The sequence below is a fragment of the Siniperca chuatsi genome, linkage group LG23, assembly GCF_020085105.1.
Source record: "Siniperca chuatsi isolate FFG_IHB_CAS linkage group LG23, ASM2008510v1, whole genome shotgun sequence".
Lineage (NCBI taxonomy): Eukaryota > Metazoa > Chordata > Actinopteri > Centrarchiformes > Sinipercidae > Siniperca > Siniperca chuatsi.
This window is the reverse complement of record NC_058064.1, coordinates 15,878,445-15,897,226: the sequence shown is the minus strand read 5'-3', so window position 1 is coordinate 15,897,226 and position 18,782 is coordinate 15,878,445. Positions and strand designations below refer to the sequence as shown.

Below are 18,782 nucleotides of genomic sequence, written 5' to 3'. Positions count from 1 at the left end.
ACCACCTGTTTCCTGCCAAAAATTATAACATCTGGTTAATATGCGTGTTATCAACCTCATACATAATGGGTAAAATATTAAGTCCAGTATTGTGAACAGGAGGGATGCTTACTTTTGGCAAACAATGGTGAACAAGCTTTCTCAGTAAGAAGATCAATGAGAAAATGTCAATGAGGCCAGGGTGCATGAACCAGGATGTAGTTAGTTATTTTTCTATTTGAAAGCTGAGGGAAAGTACCACACAACGTTTAAAGATGTGTTCTGAAGCTACTCAGATTTCTTTTAATGCAAAGATTATACTTAGAGGTGTAAACTGAGTCAAAAAGCTTATTAACTTAAATCAGTGAGGTGGTAAAAGGATTAAGTGGCTTACATCAGGCTACATTAAACCCGAGATATGTCACCCTAACCTGCTACTTAGTGTGTGTAGATCCTGAGCAGTATACTTTCACTGCATATAACTAAGCTGTAACTATAAATAAAACAAAACTATAACTGCGGTAACTTGGTATTGGTTGAAGGTAAAACTAAATTCAAATGGAAGTAGTGTTTGAAGTAGTTAAATATGTTTATAAACCAAATCAAAATACTGTATATACATGTGTGTATATCAAAACCTGTCCAATGTTGGCATGGAAAAATAAATGATTGTGCTCTGCTCAATGGCATGAGGTATAAAAATTTGTAATAACTCACCGTACCTGCCATAGAGAGCTCTGTCAGTGCAATGTGGATCAAACATTTTTATTTATTTATTTATTTTTTTAATCGCTGTGTATCCCTCCAGGGGCAAAAACGGCAGCTCTGCCTGTTAATCCTTTTTCGTTGAAACACAAAGACGTATCAGTTAGCACACAGCATATCTTGCTTTGATTTTAAGGTAGAAAGGGCCCTTTTGGGCAACAGTGAGAAATTTAAGATATGAACATTGCAAAAGCTTTTACGTTGTGATTTTAAAGCTACATTCATAGATTTTTTTTCACTGGGGACCAGAAGAGCTCCAAAACAAGCTAACAGCCACAAAAATGAACGCCTTAAAAAGGCTATAGCTAGCGTGTCAGTAAAGCCTACTTTACATTCAGCAGGCACGAAGCTACATTATCTGGAGTCGTGAGACTGGCCACCTGCAAATGTAAGTCCAATTTTCTCCAGAGAAACTTACTTGTAGGTACTACTTACTTACCTACTTACACAACCTGAAGACACAGAGCAACATTATCATGCCTTTGGAGTCATGTTTCTGGCCAATGTTCACTCACTTCTTCACACTGGTTTGGTCTCCACAAATTACTGAGAAAAATAGCTGGGTCTTTTAGCTAACTGCTAGCTTTGTCTGCCTGCTGTTTGGTGCTGGGCAGGTAGCACAGTGGTTTTATCAGAGCTTTATTGCTAAAATTGCATGAATTGCCTGTTACTGCTGGAAACAAGGCTGAAAGCATATTTGATATATTTAGTAGAAATATCTTTTTACAACCCTATTTACAACCCTACTTTGAAAACCGGAAGAACTACAACTGTGGTGCTGATTTGTATTAAGCGGCGTGGGGGGCCTCTAGGGAATTGTTTTTTCAAAGGAGTCAGTCTCTATACATATCCTTAACCTTGTTGTGAGGAGTTTCATGTAGGAACTATTGGTAAAAAGAATGAAACACAACAAAATCTGTGGATTATCTTGAGTAATCAGGTCATGATTTCTATAAACAGACATTGCTTTTGAGTTTTTCAAATGTATTTATTTGGCCCTTTGAGCACCACAAGCCGAGCGCCATATAGTCCCATTATATAAAAAAAAATGCAGACATCTCTACGGCTGATATCTCAAAAACTCAGCAACTCACACCAAAACAATCTATATGGATAAATAGCACTACAGGTAAGAGGAAAAATATGAATTTTTGATTTTGGGGTGGACTGTCCCTTTAACATCCATGCCAACATAAAGGACACATGGAAGTATGTGGGCAATGATGGTTACATCGTTTGAAATGGACGTATCTATTTTAGTACATAAAAGGAACATACCAGGATGATAATGGGTTCAGCCAGACCTGTCTCCAGCGCTGGCACTGTGCCAAAAACCAAGTCTGGAGACTAAGGTGTAACTCATAACAGTAATTAAGGCTCTGTTCCATTAAATGTCTTAGCGAGCCAGTCCAGCAAGCCAGCATGCACAATACAGGACCATGGGACATGCTCACCTAATTGTTAGGCCTTTGTTATTAATGTTATTAAATACACCTGTGCTGTTCCTGCTACAGTATAATGTGTCAAAATACCAGCGGTGAAAAAGGTCTATAGGTTTTAGGTGTCAATACCCAGCCCCTTGGGTCCGAAACCAAGAAACTGCTCTGTTTCCTTGATTAGAACTGTTATTACAACATTGCCTTTGTCCTCTCCACAGGTTGCAGACCCCTTACACATAGTTTCTCACCCAGTTTCTTCTGGTTTACACAAAGACAGAGGATTGGGTTTTCTTAAGCCTATACTTTCTTCCTGTAATGTTGTACTTCAGCTAGCCTGACAGACTCATGTTGTTATGTGTTTGTAGTGCTGCAAATGTTCATGGTGGTGATTTGTTTGAACAGCAAATAAGCTTGACTATGGAGACTTGGTTAAAGGAAGACATGACTCTGTTGTTGTGCCACAAAAACCTCAAGAACAAACTGTGTAACTCAGCCCTTGTGACTCCACTAGTTGCTGTCACCTGAGGCTTGGCAATCTGACAACCCCTTTAGGATTTGTCATCTCTAATCAGGATTTTTCTAGGTGTGCCTTCCTTTCTGGCTACATAACCTTGTAGGTAATATCTGGCTGCAAGCAATACACAGGCCAGAGAAAAGAAGAACACAATGTCCTCCCATTAATCTGACATGGTTAATACATTTTTGTTGGTTGTCCAGCAACACTGCACAGAACATGGCAGGGGTGAAAACCAACCTGACCAATATAATTGCTTTTGACACACGACATGTACTGAATTTAAGTGTTTAGAAGTCTTTAGATCAGACCATTGCTCTCAGTGGTTGAAGATAGGAATACCAATTTTCAAGTCGATACAGGAGGCAGATGTGACCTTACATGTTTTAACATTTATATTTATCAGAGACAGCCAGTGGGGGGAGCCCTCTCATCTTTAAATGAGGTCTATAACAGACATCTTCATGCTTCGTAGGCAGAGCAGCACCCATGTTTGTATTCTCCTATCCACCACTTTTAGATTAGTTAGAATACATTTATTTTTTCCTCCTAGGAATAAAATGTGCTCAGCAAATTTCCAAGTAATGAAAGATGATGAGGTAATGAGATATCAAGTGACCTGACTAAAGTGGAAAGAGTTTGCTTCATCCACTGAGGAGCATGAATGTGTTCAGTACATTTTAATGGAGCACATGTTTTCGATATTCCCTTTGTATGAGTATGTGGAAATGTTGGTGTGATGTTGGAGCTAGTGGAAAGATCAGGGGTTGCCAACATTTTAGCTGTGATCCATATCAAATTTTAGACAATCTGGCCAAACCCTGTAAGCCCTGTTACTGAATCAGCTGGAGTCACAAGGTTCATTTCCATAGAAGAGACATTATAGGTTTTCACCATGATACCGTATACGCCACTATGTGTACAGGAAACCTGTCCCGTTATTGCCCTCCTCCTCTAATGGGCTCAATCACGAGCCATTATCAGGCTGTACCCATTCTCCATTTTGTGTGACATCACCGTCCACATATTGATCCCCTCCACACATGAATGCATTTACAACCATGTCATTTGTCCAGGCTGCAGCCATGCCCTTTCGATGAGGGCAGATATTTTGATGATCAATTCATCTTTTTCTAGACATCTGAGCATTTGCTTTCCTTTGTCTTTTGTGATAGTAAACTGAATATATTGAAGTTTTGGACCATTCATTTGAGAAAACAAGCAATTTGAAGACACCACCTTGGACTTTGGGAAAGTGTGATGGACATTTTTCACCATTTTCTGACATTTCATAGACCAAACAATTAATCAATTAATAGTAAAAAAAATTAAAAATAACCGGCAGATTAATCCATAATTAAAATATTTGTTATTTGCTGCCCTAATTTTCTAATAGTCTGATAAGGTAGCTTTCTTTACAAATCAAGATTTTCGGGACTCCGTAAACTGTCCACATTTAGTCCAAGTCACTCAACAATCATTTATTTTTTGGCATTTTGTTAGCAAAGCAAAACTGATGTCACTGTTATGGAGCCAAATGATTAGTCAACTAATCGATTAGGTGGTTGAAAGAAAATAAATGTTATACTATTTTGATAATTAATTTTTTAAGCAAAAATGCCAAAAAGTCACTGGTTTCAGCTTCTCAAGCGTGACTATTTGCTGGTTTTCATTGCCATCTATGACATTGGTTTTGGACTGTTGGTTGGATAATACAAGCCATTTGAAAATGTCAACTTTCGGAAATTGTGATGGGCATTTTTACTATTTTCTGACATTTTATAGGCCAAACGATTAATAGATTAAAGAAAATAACCTGCGGATGAATTGATAATGAAAGTAAGTAAAGTAATTGTATCACATATCTCCCTTTGGCTATGCATTAATGACTAAACAGCAACAACTGGCTCAGAAGTAGAGGGTGTCGCTTACTTCAGCAATGCCATGTCAGAAAAGGCGAATTGTGTTAAAAGGTAGCTTTGTTAAGTGAGAATACTGCGTAATTGAACTGTGTAAATCCTCATCACCTCAAACACTATAACATGTAAAGTAGTTCAGCCACTGCTGGTGGTGAGGGTTGCTTCTAAAGTTGTCAATATCAGTGGACAAATCAGCCTCCCTGATGTGACTTGCAGGCCTTTTTGCACAGTCCACATCCAGTTTTGTTGATCTATAAGTCAGAATTAATGATGGAAATATATTAAATGAGGTCTTTACTTGGATGATGGATCAATTGAACATTCAGCATTCAAAAAGACAGTAGGCTTATTATTGCTGGCTAAAATCTGAAGACAAACCCAGTGGCAAGACTGTCATTTCCTAGTTAAAGAACACTGAAATATTTGTCTGTCTGCATGTCTGTTCGGGTCTTTTGAGATCATCAACTTGTAGTGTCAACTTGAAGTGTAGGCCTCCAGTATGGCTGTCAGGATGTGTGACGTCCTCTGACTGTGTGTGTGCGTTGAGTTGGTCAACCTGTTCTACAGTAACATGCACCTGTAATACTACAGTCAGACCTGCAGGGGGCAGTCGTTTTCCTATTATGCCAGAGGCACTCTGTAGTCCAGTAACAGGTGAAACATGGTGATATGAAGCCTATTTGAAATGTGTTTCATCATGAAGAATCTATATTTATATAGACTTACTGTAATTATATTGGGTATATGTATATAGAAGATATAGAACTATGCAATTCTTTATGTTTTAACAAGACTTTGTTAGAACTTAGATTTTGCTTGTACCCAAAAATGAAATATTGTCACTATTGTTATCATTTGTTTATCATTAAAGCCTATGCATCATGATCAACTGACAGTAAACAGCAGACATGCACATCCTATATGTCAATAGTGATTTGTAGTGTTTTATATATATATGCATAGTCTCAGTATATAACATATATACATGATTTAATTGAACTGTAGACTAAATCCTCACCAAATGATCCACTCCACGCCAGCATCACGCTTCCAAAACAATATTTCTTTGCGTCATGCCGACGCTGGTAGTGACGAACTGCTCCGCTACACTCCTCCTATCTTACCTTTCCCTCCCCACTCTTCTTCAACTCTCCCATCAGGACCACAGGGATGTGACACACTGATCCACACGAGGCTGGAGAACAACTTTATTCAGCAGTTATATATTTGGGAGTGGTTTTGGATAACCAGCGTGGCAGTAACTCCAAACTGAGGGAGGGGGGGTCAGTTAGTTAAGTGGGTGAGTGTGTTTTTGTTTTGTTTTCTTTTTCTGAAGCATCAAATAGGAACTCAGCAGCCCTGTCCTGTGTTGTATTTCCCATATGTCGCGAAAGCAGGTCGACCATGACTACAACCTCCGTAGTATGAGCAACCTGATGGGCGAGCGGTGGAAGAAAGTGAACGATGGAGGAGAGCGGAGTCTCATCAAGGCTCCGTCCAGCGCCAGCATCAGCAGCCAGGGCGCCACCGCCGCGGCTTCCACCGCCGGTGCCCCAGCAGCGCCCTCCTCTTCCACCGGGGACCTGGAGAGGGCTGCCCGCAAGCAGTTCCAGCAGGATGTCACGCCCGGCTTCGTCTACGTCCTGGCCGCCTTCTCCGCCCTGGGGGGCTTCCTATTCGGCTACGACACCGGGGTGATCTCCGGGGCGATGCTCCTGCTGAAGAGGGAGCTGGACCTGAGCGCCCTGTGGCAAGAGGTGCTCATATCAAGTACTGTGGCCGCGGCCGCCCTGTCTGCACTGCTGGGAGGCTTCCTCAACGGGCTCTTCGGGCGCAGAGTGTGCATACTGCTGGCCAGCTTCTTCTTCGCCGTTGGGGGGATCGTACTGAGCACCGCCCCTGGCAAGGAGGTTCTCCTGGCGGGGAGGCTCATCGTCGGAGTGGGGCTTGGTAAGACATGTGTGCAACGTGCTCTCTGACCCTTCAGTCTGTCATTAAACCAGATGCTTGTTTGAGCATTTCCCGCAGTTTTGTTTTAGCCTAAGTTGCAAGTTTTTAACCCTACAGATTAAAGTTACATCTTGTTTGTGTGAAAGCAAGTTTAAACAATCACTGGGGTAAGCTGGGTTAGTTTTAAATGCAATTTTTAAATACTTGCTGCACTACCTTACATTAACACTGTCACTGAGGTAAAGACAAAGTAGCTCCTAATTGGAAACCAGTGAAATTATCTCACCCCACTGGCAGCACTAATGATAAAGTGATACTTTATTGATTTCTGCCTTAACATTTCCCCTCTCCATCAGAAAGGTCAGTGGTCAGAGTCACCTTAAGTGCACCTTCAGGTCATCCCCCCCCCCCCATTGCTGTCTCTCCTCTCTCTGCCTCTCCCTGCCTCAGGCCTGATTTTCAATTACTCACAGCTTCTAATTACACAGCATGGCTCTCTGCTCCCTCGGACTGCATGCCACTGGCTGTTACACAACTTGCTGTCTTTATTATAATCATCATTAAGATTATTATTAGATTTAATTGGGTAACATTAAGTGATAAGGGAAAACTAATTCGGAATAAGACGTGGATATCATCACAGCACGCCCAAAAGTGAACCTGCAAAGCACACTGACTTTTAGTGTCAATAAGGCCGCCTTCATTAGATGCTGAGTTACATTTATCTGATTGACTGGCCCCATCCATGCACCCCCCCCCCACACACACACACACCTTTGCACATCCCCTTTCTACTACTTCCTTCCCCACATGAATATTTTTCACTCTGCTTTCTCCTCTCTTGAATCATCCCTCTCTCTCTCTGCATGCTTTTACATGCAACGCGCCTTTTGATCAGAACTCAATGTGCCCCAAATTATTTATAGTGGCTGCTGTTACTTATGAGCGCCACGTTGATGGCACTCGTCCGCCGCCTCCTTTGAGAGTAGTAAGCTCTCTCCTCAGTGATACATGGAGGAATTGCAGACCATTTTCTCTCCTTAGTCAGCCACTGGGATAGGAAGGGAAGCTTAATTTTTTAGTAAACATCCCTAACCAAAGTAAAAAGCTTTACTTCCTCTACAAACTAAAGCTCGTCATTATTGATGTTCGAGATTTGCCTTCAGACCCCTTTAAGTAGCATTTCTAATGCTTCTTGTGATAAATGGCTGTAATTTGGAATCAACCATACTATAATTAGCATATCTTTGTTTATCTGGCATCAGGAATGTGCAGATGATGAATGTTGCTTGGTTCATTTTCCACCAGGTGGGAAGGTGTGAGGGCATCACTGCTGGATAAATGGCTGGGGAAAGCAGGAGATAATGAAAATACCGGGAATACTTCTGTCTACATCTAATTTGCATTTCCCATAATTACTTTTCAATGCATGTTGGATGCAGTTTGAAGTTTTCTTTTGGCTATAAAAGACATCCAAAGTAAGAAAGCCTTGATATGACAGTAAAGTTTGTTTAGATTTTTCCTTGTGGGGGATCAGGAGATTGGCAGGAAGTGCTGATATGAAAACACTCAACTCCGGTGCAATGAAATAACAAGTTAAACTTTGCCGAAACTAAATCAAAGCTTCATGTTTGCTGTGATGGATTGTAGCTTGGGTCACTTACAAGTCTATGGAAAATGCTTTTCTTACTGAACAAGAATGAAGCAAATTGGAGACAGACAAGGCTTGTGAAGGGTCGAAAATGATACCCTGTGTGCAAACACCAGTGACAAAAACTCAGAAAACTTATCAGCCTTTCCTACTAAAACAGCTCTTAAGCAAAGGCTAGTTGTGTAAAGACGACAATTCTGGCTGCTTCTCTTTTCTCTTATTTTTCCTGTATCCTTCCATCAATTAGAGCAAATTACAGGGAATTTCACAAAAACAAGGGTTCGCTTATCAAGATCAGTTTACTTGTCATGGGGAGTACTACTCAGCCTGTGAAAACCCAATAAAATAAAGTCTTCTGTGGCTCTGAAGGAGCTTTCTAAAGTCTGATAAAGATTTACCTTGATGATGTCATCAGTGTTATCTTGGTTTGGACTCCGAGAGGACACATTTATAACAGAAAGCCTGTGTTACAAACTGGGTACTAAGAGTTCGAAAGACATGGCCATATATAAGGCAGAGAAAGTCTAATGGAGAGACGCTATTAAGATGCATTATGGGAACTGTTGCATGCCGGCATAAAATAAAAAACAAGACACAAAACCCTTTACTCAAAACATGAGGATGTGCTGCTTTTCTCTCTTATACCATTGCAAATTCAATATATTTTGGTTTTGTCCTGCTGGTTGGACAAAACAAGTTAGTTGAAGACGTCAAGTTGGGCTCTGGGAAATTTTGATGAGCATTTTTCACTACTTTCCAATATTTTATAGACTAAACAATTAATCGATTAACAGTAAAAATAATCAACAGATTCACTGATAATTAAAATAATTGTTAGTGCTAAATTAGAGTTCATGTAAGCAACAAATGCCCCAAATGTTGCTGCTTTAATCCATTTAAAAATGTCTGGTGCTCTTTCGATTATGTATATCTTGTTGTGCTCTCTTCAGAATATTTGCATACCTGTTGCTAAAAGAAATAAACAGGGATTATTTTCTACCACTGACTTTTTGTAAATTTTTGTCATTTTGAAGTGCACATACTTAATGGACAGTCATCAACCACTAGTTTTTTTATGGGGATGGGTGCCCATCAACAGCCAGTTTAAATTTGGAACACCAGCCCATAAATTGCACTGCGATACCAGCAGAAGCAATCATGGCAGTAATGCCAGTCTAGTGTTTGTGTTTATTTAGAACCACCAATAATGAAAGGTAAGGGAAGGAAATAAATCTTTTCAGAGATTTCAATATAAAAAGAAAAAAAGAGTAGGTGAGGAAATGATATTGCCATTTCCCAAATGAACATGTGCTTAGTGCTTCACACTATCATTTACACACACAAGCTCTGATTGCTAATATGGGGAAGAAACTAATCACCCCAAGTCATTACAACTGTGTATTATAAGTGGCTGTTTCATTATAAGTATCCCGTCCCCTTATGCCATCACAGTCTTTTCCCATACTGTCATCTTCATTACACAAGCATGCATGAGCCGGCCCTGATAGATAATGAAACACATTCTGGCACCACAATTAGCCGCTGGGGACGCTAATAAGGCAACGTTTGTCATTGCATGCAATTATTCCGGTCGTGCCTGTCACCTGCACACTCACATTGATGTGACCGCCGGTACTCAGGAAAGCCAGTCGCTTTGCATTTCTGAACTGAACTCGCCAAAAAGGTCATCAGAGCTGTTTGTCAAACCAGGAAAGGCCATACACCGCCAAGCCCTGCCTCCCTGTATTCCTACCCAGAAGCCTCTGGTTTGTCTGCTCCCAGCCGGTTGTTGGTGATCTGACCTTTGCCTGAGCACAGAGACTGTTGTGTGATACGAGCTGTTGCTAGTCTGAGCAAACAGACGGTATTGAACCAGACTGTCAGGATTGACAAGGATTTATTACGTAACTTGGCAATTTCGAATTTAAGAGGTTTTCTTGCCCCACAGGATATTTGTAGAAAGATGTTTCAATCTTGGAGGAGAAACCAGCTCTTGTTAGCTATCTTGGATTTGTGATGTGTAACTAGAGTTATTTTATAATTGAGCATAGTAATTTACGCCAACCAGTCTTATCTACACACATTGGCTAGTGATTTCTTACATAACCAAAGCAAGGAAGTCTCTCGAGCGCTCAGAGCTAGCACTAGCACTAGTGAGCCAATCTGCTAGAATGTTCACTGCTGGCTTGTTAGTATAGCCCGACCGATCCGAGGCCAATATCGATATTGATATTTGAGAGTTAAAAAAATTATATCTTGGCTGATATTACTTTTCTTTGCACAACCCATAACATAAATAAACATTACATTTGTTTTTTTTTTGTTTTTTACAGCTGTGGCCAAGAAATGAACTGGGCAGGACATTTTACAGCAGAAAAATTAACTTCAACCAAATAGAGGTGAAAGAGTAAACCAAAGCGGCAGGTTGATTAACAAGCTTTACTAAGTTTTTCCCTTTTCTGAAGAGAGTTTTACTACATTTTCAAGGACAGTTGCGTAGACAAACTAGCACGGCTACCCCCCAAAAAAAGCCTACTGACGACTTTGGCCGTATCTGTCATACTGCAGGGAATGGGCTTACTCAAGAGTAAATAATGGATTCTCTGTGTGCTCTCTGTGTGGCGATGGTTAGATTTAAAGGGTTACAGAGAGCCATAAAATGTTTTTCTTCTGCTCTGATGCCTTCAGCCTTAGTTAGTCATAAACCATTCCCTCACACACAGACAAACAAATGCACAAACAAAAGCACACACAGTCACACAGTCACCCTCACAGTGTGTGAATAATCATGTTCTCTGGCTAAATTATATAGCAGTTGCAAATGTTGAATTGTTTTGTCCTAAGAAATTAGTAGATGAAGGGTCCGCATAAAAATAGTGCTTAATTACATTGTGATTGTTATAACTAAGAACATTTAATTATAACCTGGAGGCTTGATAATTAATTGGTTGGTTTATATAATTAAGTCACAACTCTCATCCTAACTAGGTGGAAGCTACGTGTAGACTTAATGAGGAGTTTGTTTATCTGCATATTATTGTTGTCATGTGGAAATCACATCACTAAAATGTTATGTGTTCAAGAAATTAGTTGTTTTTGGCTTGTCATTTGTGCATTTTGAGTATTTTTTCCCCCCAAATGGTTTTTTGAGAACATGAAGTCATAGAATTTCGTATGACTAATCTCTAAAGGGAAGTTACATCATAAAAACCTCCAAAATTGGAGTTACATGGTACATTATGCTTTAATTTGCCTTTAAACAAACAAATCTATCTATTGGCAAATTCCAATGTGAAATTAGGCACACTATACTGAATTTAATTAAGAAAGGGCACAACCTCTCCTGCTTTTATCACTGAATTTAATCACCACTCACACCACTTACCCATTTAAAAGTTTAAAACAGCTTTATCTAAGGGAGTTTTCACTTTTCCTTACACATTTTCTAGGCTCCTCCATTAGCCTATAATTAGCTTTCGCCATCACAACCAGCTACTTAGTACCAGAAAATGTTCTGCCTGTCTTTTTGCTACATCACGGTGATGGAGGTCTAGTGAAGTATCTCCCCCGTACTCTGATCAAGAGAGTCAGTCCCGAGCTTTGTACTACGTGCCTGGAGGCTGCCTTCACAAGACCAGACAGATCCTTGGTTTAAGTGTGATGTGCTGCTTTGAGGCTGAGCCTGACCAGACGTTGACTTTGTGTGTGTGTGTGTGTGTGTGTGTGTTTGTGTGTGCGACAAAGGGAGTGCTGGGAGCTGTCCCTGGTGCTGAAAGGAGAGCTCATTAACGAGAAAGGGAACAAACTGCGACTGTGTTTGTAAGGGATTCACATTGAAACGAGTGAAGAAATCTGGCCTTTGGTTGAGGTAATTTTGTTTTCAGTGCAGTTTCAGTTCCAGTGGAGAAGTTTAGAGGAATATGAATACTTGAGATGGCTTCAAAATAATGTTGCTTGACTCGAGATATGTCCTCTATGCAATATTACTGATATAGAACAAGAGCGACTCAAATTAAATCTAGTTTGTATTTCTAAGCTCTCACTATCAAGTCTTTCTCATGAAAATTCAGTTGTACACAGAAAGTGACACATTTGACCTTTTAGATTTGTCGCAGTCATCGGCATTAGGCACCATGACAAAAAACAAACGCAAAAAAACTTAAAGCGAAATTCAGATATTTTTTAACCTGGGTCATAATCGTTGTTGCTCTGACTATGGGCCATGCCAAGTATGCACAGATTCAGGAAATGCGACTGTAGCAAAACAACATAAATCGGGACAAGCTTTCCAAATAAACAAAATAATTGAAATGCTTGTCTCTGAGTCTGACCAAAAGTATACACAGACATTAGCCCCCTGGATAAGCTATTTTTCTAACTGCATAAGGACAACCTGCCTGACTAACCAAGCTAGCTGTTTGGTTAGCGAACTAGCAAACTACTATCCATTTGACGTAATAATTATTTGTCACTCATTGTTTCATATATAGCATGATACTGTTTCAATAGAGGTGAAAAATAGTGGAATTTTTCTTTATGCAACATCAAAAGAAAGTCGAACACAGAAGATAGAAAATATGAGTGAAATTATAGTATATTAAAAATGAATGAATTCTGCATTTTAGATGTCAATGCAAGATAAAATGACTGTGAAGCTGGACTCTAGAGACTCCAAGAGACTCCAGAGACCAGCCAAAAATGCTTAATTTAATTTAATCAATAAACTGAAGCAAAACTGTACAGTATTTGACCGTTTTACCGTCCTGCAATGGTATTAGCTTTAATGGGCTCTAACATATTTTCCCTGTCACCACCTGCAGCAGGATGTGAAATGGAAACGATCCATTACTCAGTAAATACATCAACATCAGCTGTACTATCTCACTTGTAGGCATATGGGCTGTCTGTGGCAGCAGGCGTGGCTTGGACAGAGACAAGCTGGTGCTACATGTGGCTAAGCATGATAAAAGAGGGGAACATGGAGGGAAACTAGCAAGAAGAGAGAAGCAGGAGGAGGAAGAGGTCTGACTGTATGAGGTGAATACAGATAGAGGCATTACCGAATAAGGAGCAAATAAGGATCTCTGACTCGTTTGTGTTAAGTGTGTTAAAAACCGTGCATATTTGTGTGTGCGCATCTGCATAATGTCATCGAGGGATACAAACATACAGTGCAAACACACACATTGAGAATGTAGCTGTCAGATAGAAAGGAGCGAAAACAGATTTCAAGGCTTTTGGTGTTTGCTGTCTCTGCTCAGTAGATTGGCATGAAATCTGTCTGCTGCTCCGTCTACCTGTTGAATCATTACATTCAAACTTTCATTCTAATACAATATACCATTGTTCAGACATGCTGGATAGAACTGCATATACTACATATACTCTAGCATATATTGTTTGATAAGAAATTCTTGGAGTGGAGTTTGTTTAGTCACCAAGGAGATGGTACAGTTGACTTAAGTATGGAATTTTGGTTCTGTGATAACAGGTGGTTGTATTTGTGGGAGGGGGGAATTGTAAGCCCTGTTCAAGGATGGTGTTTGGTGTCTGATGTGAATGGCTTGCAGAAGCTCTCTCAGGCCATCCACTGACTCCTGGTCAGTGACCACCTACTATCATGTGACCGAAATTCTCTACTTAGGTTGCATGATAACTCTACCAACTCTGTGACAACTAAGCAAACTCCGTCTACTGAAGGCCACCAAAGATGTGGCTGAAAGCGCTGCAAGAATTTCCATAAGTGGACCTTGTGCTAAAACATTTTTTTCAGCTATACAAGGTCAAAAATGAATCTTCAAGGTCAAACTATATTGTTTACTGCACATAATTTCTTTGCATAATTATTTGAATTAAAGCACTTTTTAGCATATTTTCTCTGTGTATTTGATTTGACTTACAAAACGAAACCAGATTATGAGATGGATAGTCCTACTTAAAAGAGAAAAAGAGAAATCTCTGTAATTAAACACTTTTAAAACCAGAGCAGTAGTCTTCATCTGCATTCTAAAGATGGTGAGATTCTATATTTTTCTTGTTGTCAACAAATAAAACCATAAAAATACCAAAACCAACAATGAATTGACCTTACTACAGGAGTATTGTGTCTGTAGCCAAAGGCTGATGTATCTTGTTCCTCTGTGCCTTCATTGTTGACCAAAAACTATTAAAAACACAACAATGAGCCACATCGTTGCACTGTGTGACATGTTCCTTCATGGGAACTGTAGTTTATTTAGAGTCAATCCCACATACACTCTTAGGAGTGTATGTGGGACTGCTGCTATAAATACTCGCTAACTCACCAAATGTGTATTAATGAAAACCACTGAAAATAGTACCCAAAAAATGCCCTATTTAGTCCTGTTTGAGTAACATTTGCTAACAACTACAGTGCTCGGCTGTTTCAGGAAATTACTTAGCCTTTTTTAAAAATGAAAGAATATGTTTGTGAGCCTTTAAAAAAAATATTTACATCTTAAATAAGAGCCAATAGGCTTGTGTTTGAAAGCCTGAGAAACTGGGGATGTGGAAGGTAAGTTGTCTTCAGTAGCCCTGCCCAGTACAGCTGCAGGGTGAAAAATAGAGTACAAAGATGCAGGCCTTTGCTTAGCCGCAGCAGCGTGTGCTGCTAATGTTTCTGAAGTACAGAGCAGGCAACGACCACTGCAGATGAATGCTAAAGCCAATGTGGACTGTGTCTCTTAAGATGCAGTTCTTCTACACACTGGCCACAAGATGTTTCCAAAAAAAGAAACTCTGTGGCATCACAGATGCTACATGTCATGAGGCCACTGGGCTGTGTACATGGAAAAACTAGCTCACTGTATTTACTACTAAAATAGTTATTTGAATAGTCCTAACTCCACTGTAACCTATGTCATAGAGGTTAGGTTTTTCTTGTGTCTTTCTTTCAGCAGCATCTTTCAAAAGCGTATGAATGGATTTCCATCAAATTGGCCTGAGCAGACAGGCTTCATGCCAAAGAGCAGTTTATTAGATTTCGGCAGTGATCTGGATCTCGGATTTCCGCCATCAGATGATAATCCTTTTTTAAGCCATAACTAAGATAAAGACTTGTCTCCAAATCCTTAGGGTATGTTTGCACGGTCAAGAAATCAATTTGAATCAAAATCAGACAAGACCGATATCTCTGGGTGTAACAGCAGGCTGGAGAACTGTACAACCTTGGCACTGTCTTTTTTTTTTATGGTGATTCCCAAAGTGCTCCACTCTCTTCTGTGGAGGTCTTGTAAAAAAACAAGCAACAAAATAAGAAATCCTCCTCACTCCTGTGTCATCAATTTCCCTTCCCAGAGCTGCCACGGTGTGGTGCCCGCTCGGAGACGGCGCGGCTGGTTTTCTCAGCAAGTGGTCGCCATAGCAACAGGTAGCCACGTAGTCATGGCGGCCGTCGAGGGCAGGGCGGTGGCAGCAGGGAGGGGAGGGGGGTGTATAGAAAGCAGTGGAAGACTATTAATAGAGCTTATCAGGAGCCAGCTGCAGAAAGCTGCGGTCTCATGGCACCGTGTCAAATGCATCCTGGGCAAACACACACTGTTTGTTCTGTGTGTATGTGAGTACCGAAGCATGCATGTGACTGTATGTGTTTGTTGTTGTGGATGTGCATACAGTGTGTGTGTGTGTGTGTGTGTGTGTGTGTGTGTGTGTGTGTGTGAATGGATGTTTTCCAGAAGAGAGTAGTAATAATAATGATTTAATACTCACTTGGTAAAACACTTTTGTAATTTCAAAGTTACAATTTAAAACTGAGTTCTTTTCAAATGTTCTCCAACAAATAATACAACTTTCGCCAAAGTGATAACATCTTAGAAGATGAGTATGATGGTAATAATGTACTTTCACAGTAGTTTATCAAATGAAAACTACAAACTTTCATAAAAGTCCTAAAATCCTAAAAATAGTAGTCGTAGCTTTATTTATACATTAAAAGTATATGAGTTTGTAGACTTGTCAAATAACTGAAATTGCCATTATAACTATTTAGTAAAAATTGTGACCATTTGTGGGATCATATAAGGAAATTATATTTTATTTTAGTTAGGGTTTAAGCAGCAATAATAGGTCACTTAGGGGCAATGCATCAAGCTGCAAACACAACACACATATTGTCACCTTGAAAAGTTGTTGTGGTGAATGTGCTAACAAACAATTAGTTCCAAGCAGACACAGAGCATTAGCATAGATTAGAAGTTGTCTTTCTGGCCATCTAGTACAGTAAATGTAAGTCCAATATTCACTCTCCTTTTATCTCTGTTTTGGTCTCCACCAACTCTTGAGGGAATTATCTGGCTTTTTAGCTGCTAAATGCTCCACTATGTTCACCAGCTAGTTGCTAACTTTGTCTGGATGCCATTTGGTGCTGGGCACGTAGTGTACAGTGGGTTTATCAGAGCTTTTTTGCTGAAAATTTCTGCCTGCTGCGGCTGTAAACAAGGTTTATGAGAGCGGTGAGACTGAACAGTAAAATAGTTGGCTGTAAAACTAAAACAATAAGCTAAAAGATGCTAAAACGCTCCTTAGAGCTGAGGGGAACTGCAGAGTGAGGTGATAATTTTGTGACTACGAGCGACTCCTTTCACATTATCATTGATCCATTGCTAATATAAAAATGTAAATTAGTGTAGCCTTAAGGTAATTTGTTTGAGTTGATGTCAATAAAAGATTTTGGACATGGTTTAGCTTAAAAAACCTGCACCTATGGAAGTGTGTAAGGGACTATATTAAAATGATGTAAACTTGGAAATAAAAATGTAATTCCACAATAGCATTATAATTTTCCAGATATGTATGTGTTATTTGAGTAAAAATGAAAATGTAACAATCCAATTTTCATTTTTATTTCCACATACTCGTATGGGTCTTCTGTGACCATATTAAAATGAAAATGGAAAATCCGTTTGACATTTAATTTTCAAAATTGTAACCCACTGTACAGTGAACAATTTTAAAATGTTAATTCAAATTGACATGAAAATGTAATACAAACAATGTAACCTCTTTTGGCATTTCACTGATACCATGTTAGCATGCTGATGTTAGCATTTAGCTCAAACACAACCTCACAGAGCCGCTAGTGTGGCTGTTTTAGTATATTTGACAGACAATATTAAATTGTCGTGATACCTATTTAGTGAAATTTGTGACGATTTTGAGGATAAAATGCACAATATACATGTATATTTTAATTAGTGTTAAGGTGAGTTGATTAGTTAATGTTAGCATAAGGTCTTGGTCATGGTTTAGCTTCTAAACTTGCCCTAATGGGTTCATATATGTGGTACATTTTTCATATAAGTCAAATCAATAATACAAATAACGCTACATCTTTTTCATATAAGCCTGCATTTCCTTTGAGAACAAGCAACTTCTGCTGTACAAGGCACAATCTCTGAGTGCCAGTTCTTACATCAGTCACCTTTCTTAGCAGAACCTCCCGCTAACCGTCGCCTCTTCCCCCCCGCTGTGTAGGTATTGCTTCTATGACAGTGCCAGTGTACATCGCCGAGGCCTCTCCGCCCCACCTCAGGGGTCAGCTGGTGACGGTTAACACCCTCTTCATTACCGGTGGACAGTTCACTGCCAGCCTCATCGACGGCGCCTTCAGCTACCTGCAGCGTGATGGTTGGAGGTCAGACACAGAGACACGCACCTCACACATACAGAAGATGTGTTAAGTTACAATTTAAACGAATAAAGAAATAAATCACATAAAGCAACTTGAAATGGTATATGTCTGAATATATACACTTTAGGTACTTTTCAAAGGCAGCAAGGATTCCCATTTCCCTTTATGAGCAATGGTCATATAGTCAGATATGATATTAGCATTTTTTCTTTGGGTTCTTATCATATCAAATGCCAGAAAAAGTCGAGCTGGCCTCTTTCAAAATGTCAACGCATGCACAGGTTAGCCCCTAGCATTTGCTGCAAGTACTGTATGTTTGAAACATACAGTATGCCTCTTTCTCTGTCCTCCTTTTCTCTTTTATCTGTTATCTTCACTCTTTTCTGCTTCTGTTTGCATCCTTTCCTGCTGTCACACTCAGTGCAGGTTTACAGCCTCGAGAGAGTTTGGATGTTGAGCTGTGAGACACTGTCGATAAGAATCATCCTTTTTGCAAGGATTAGCTTTAACTACTGTACGGTTCTGACGGAGATGGCTGAGATTGTTTAGAAGCCTCTAGATTGATGTGATTCATACATGATGATGGATTTTTTCATTGAGTTTAGAGTATGAATGTTGTCTGATTGACATCTTTACTTGCGCAGCAGAAGAAAAGCCTTATATGTCTGGGTGTTCACTTCAGTAAAATTATATGGATTTTTTTTCACTCTTTAGAGTAAAATGGTGACCTGCTGCTTCTCCACTTCTTCTGCTTACAGAGATAATGCTCGCCATCATTTTATCATTATCAGTCTTTTCCTCCCTCATTCCCCTCTCTTGTACCCTCTTATTCTTTGCCTACCTACAACATCATTTTTTGGATTTGTAGAACGACCCTTTTACAGAATGTGTTGAACCCTGATTGTGTGCATGAATG

The 18,782-nt window shown here is 39.7% G+C and overlaps 1 protein-coding gene across 4 annotated transcripts in view; it reads left to right on the top strand.

The window, feature by feature from the left end:
* Positions 1–18,782, top strand: part of LOC122871570 (proton myo-inositol cotransporter-like) — a 71,526-nt gene that overhangs the window by 2,040 nt on the left and 50,704 nt on the right. The window contains exons 1-3 of one of the 4 annotated variants that reach the window (XM_044186852.1): positions 841–1,132; positions 6,014–6,566; positions 17,710–17,869. In XM_044186852.1, coding sequence (XP_044042787.1) covers positions 6,041–6,566; positions 17,710–17,869 — 686 coding nt within the window. In that variant the 5' untranslated portion in view covers positions 841–1,132; positions 6,014–6,040. Of the gene's footprint in view, positions 1–840; positions 1,133–5,776; positions 6,567–17,709; positions 17,870–18,782 lie in introns of those variants that run through there. The other 3 variants (XM_044186851.1, XM_044186849.1, XM_044186850.1) reach the window with 3 other exon arrangements.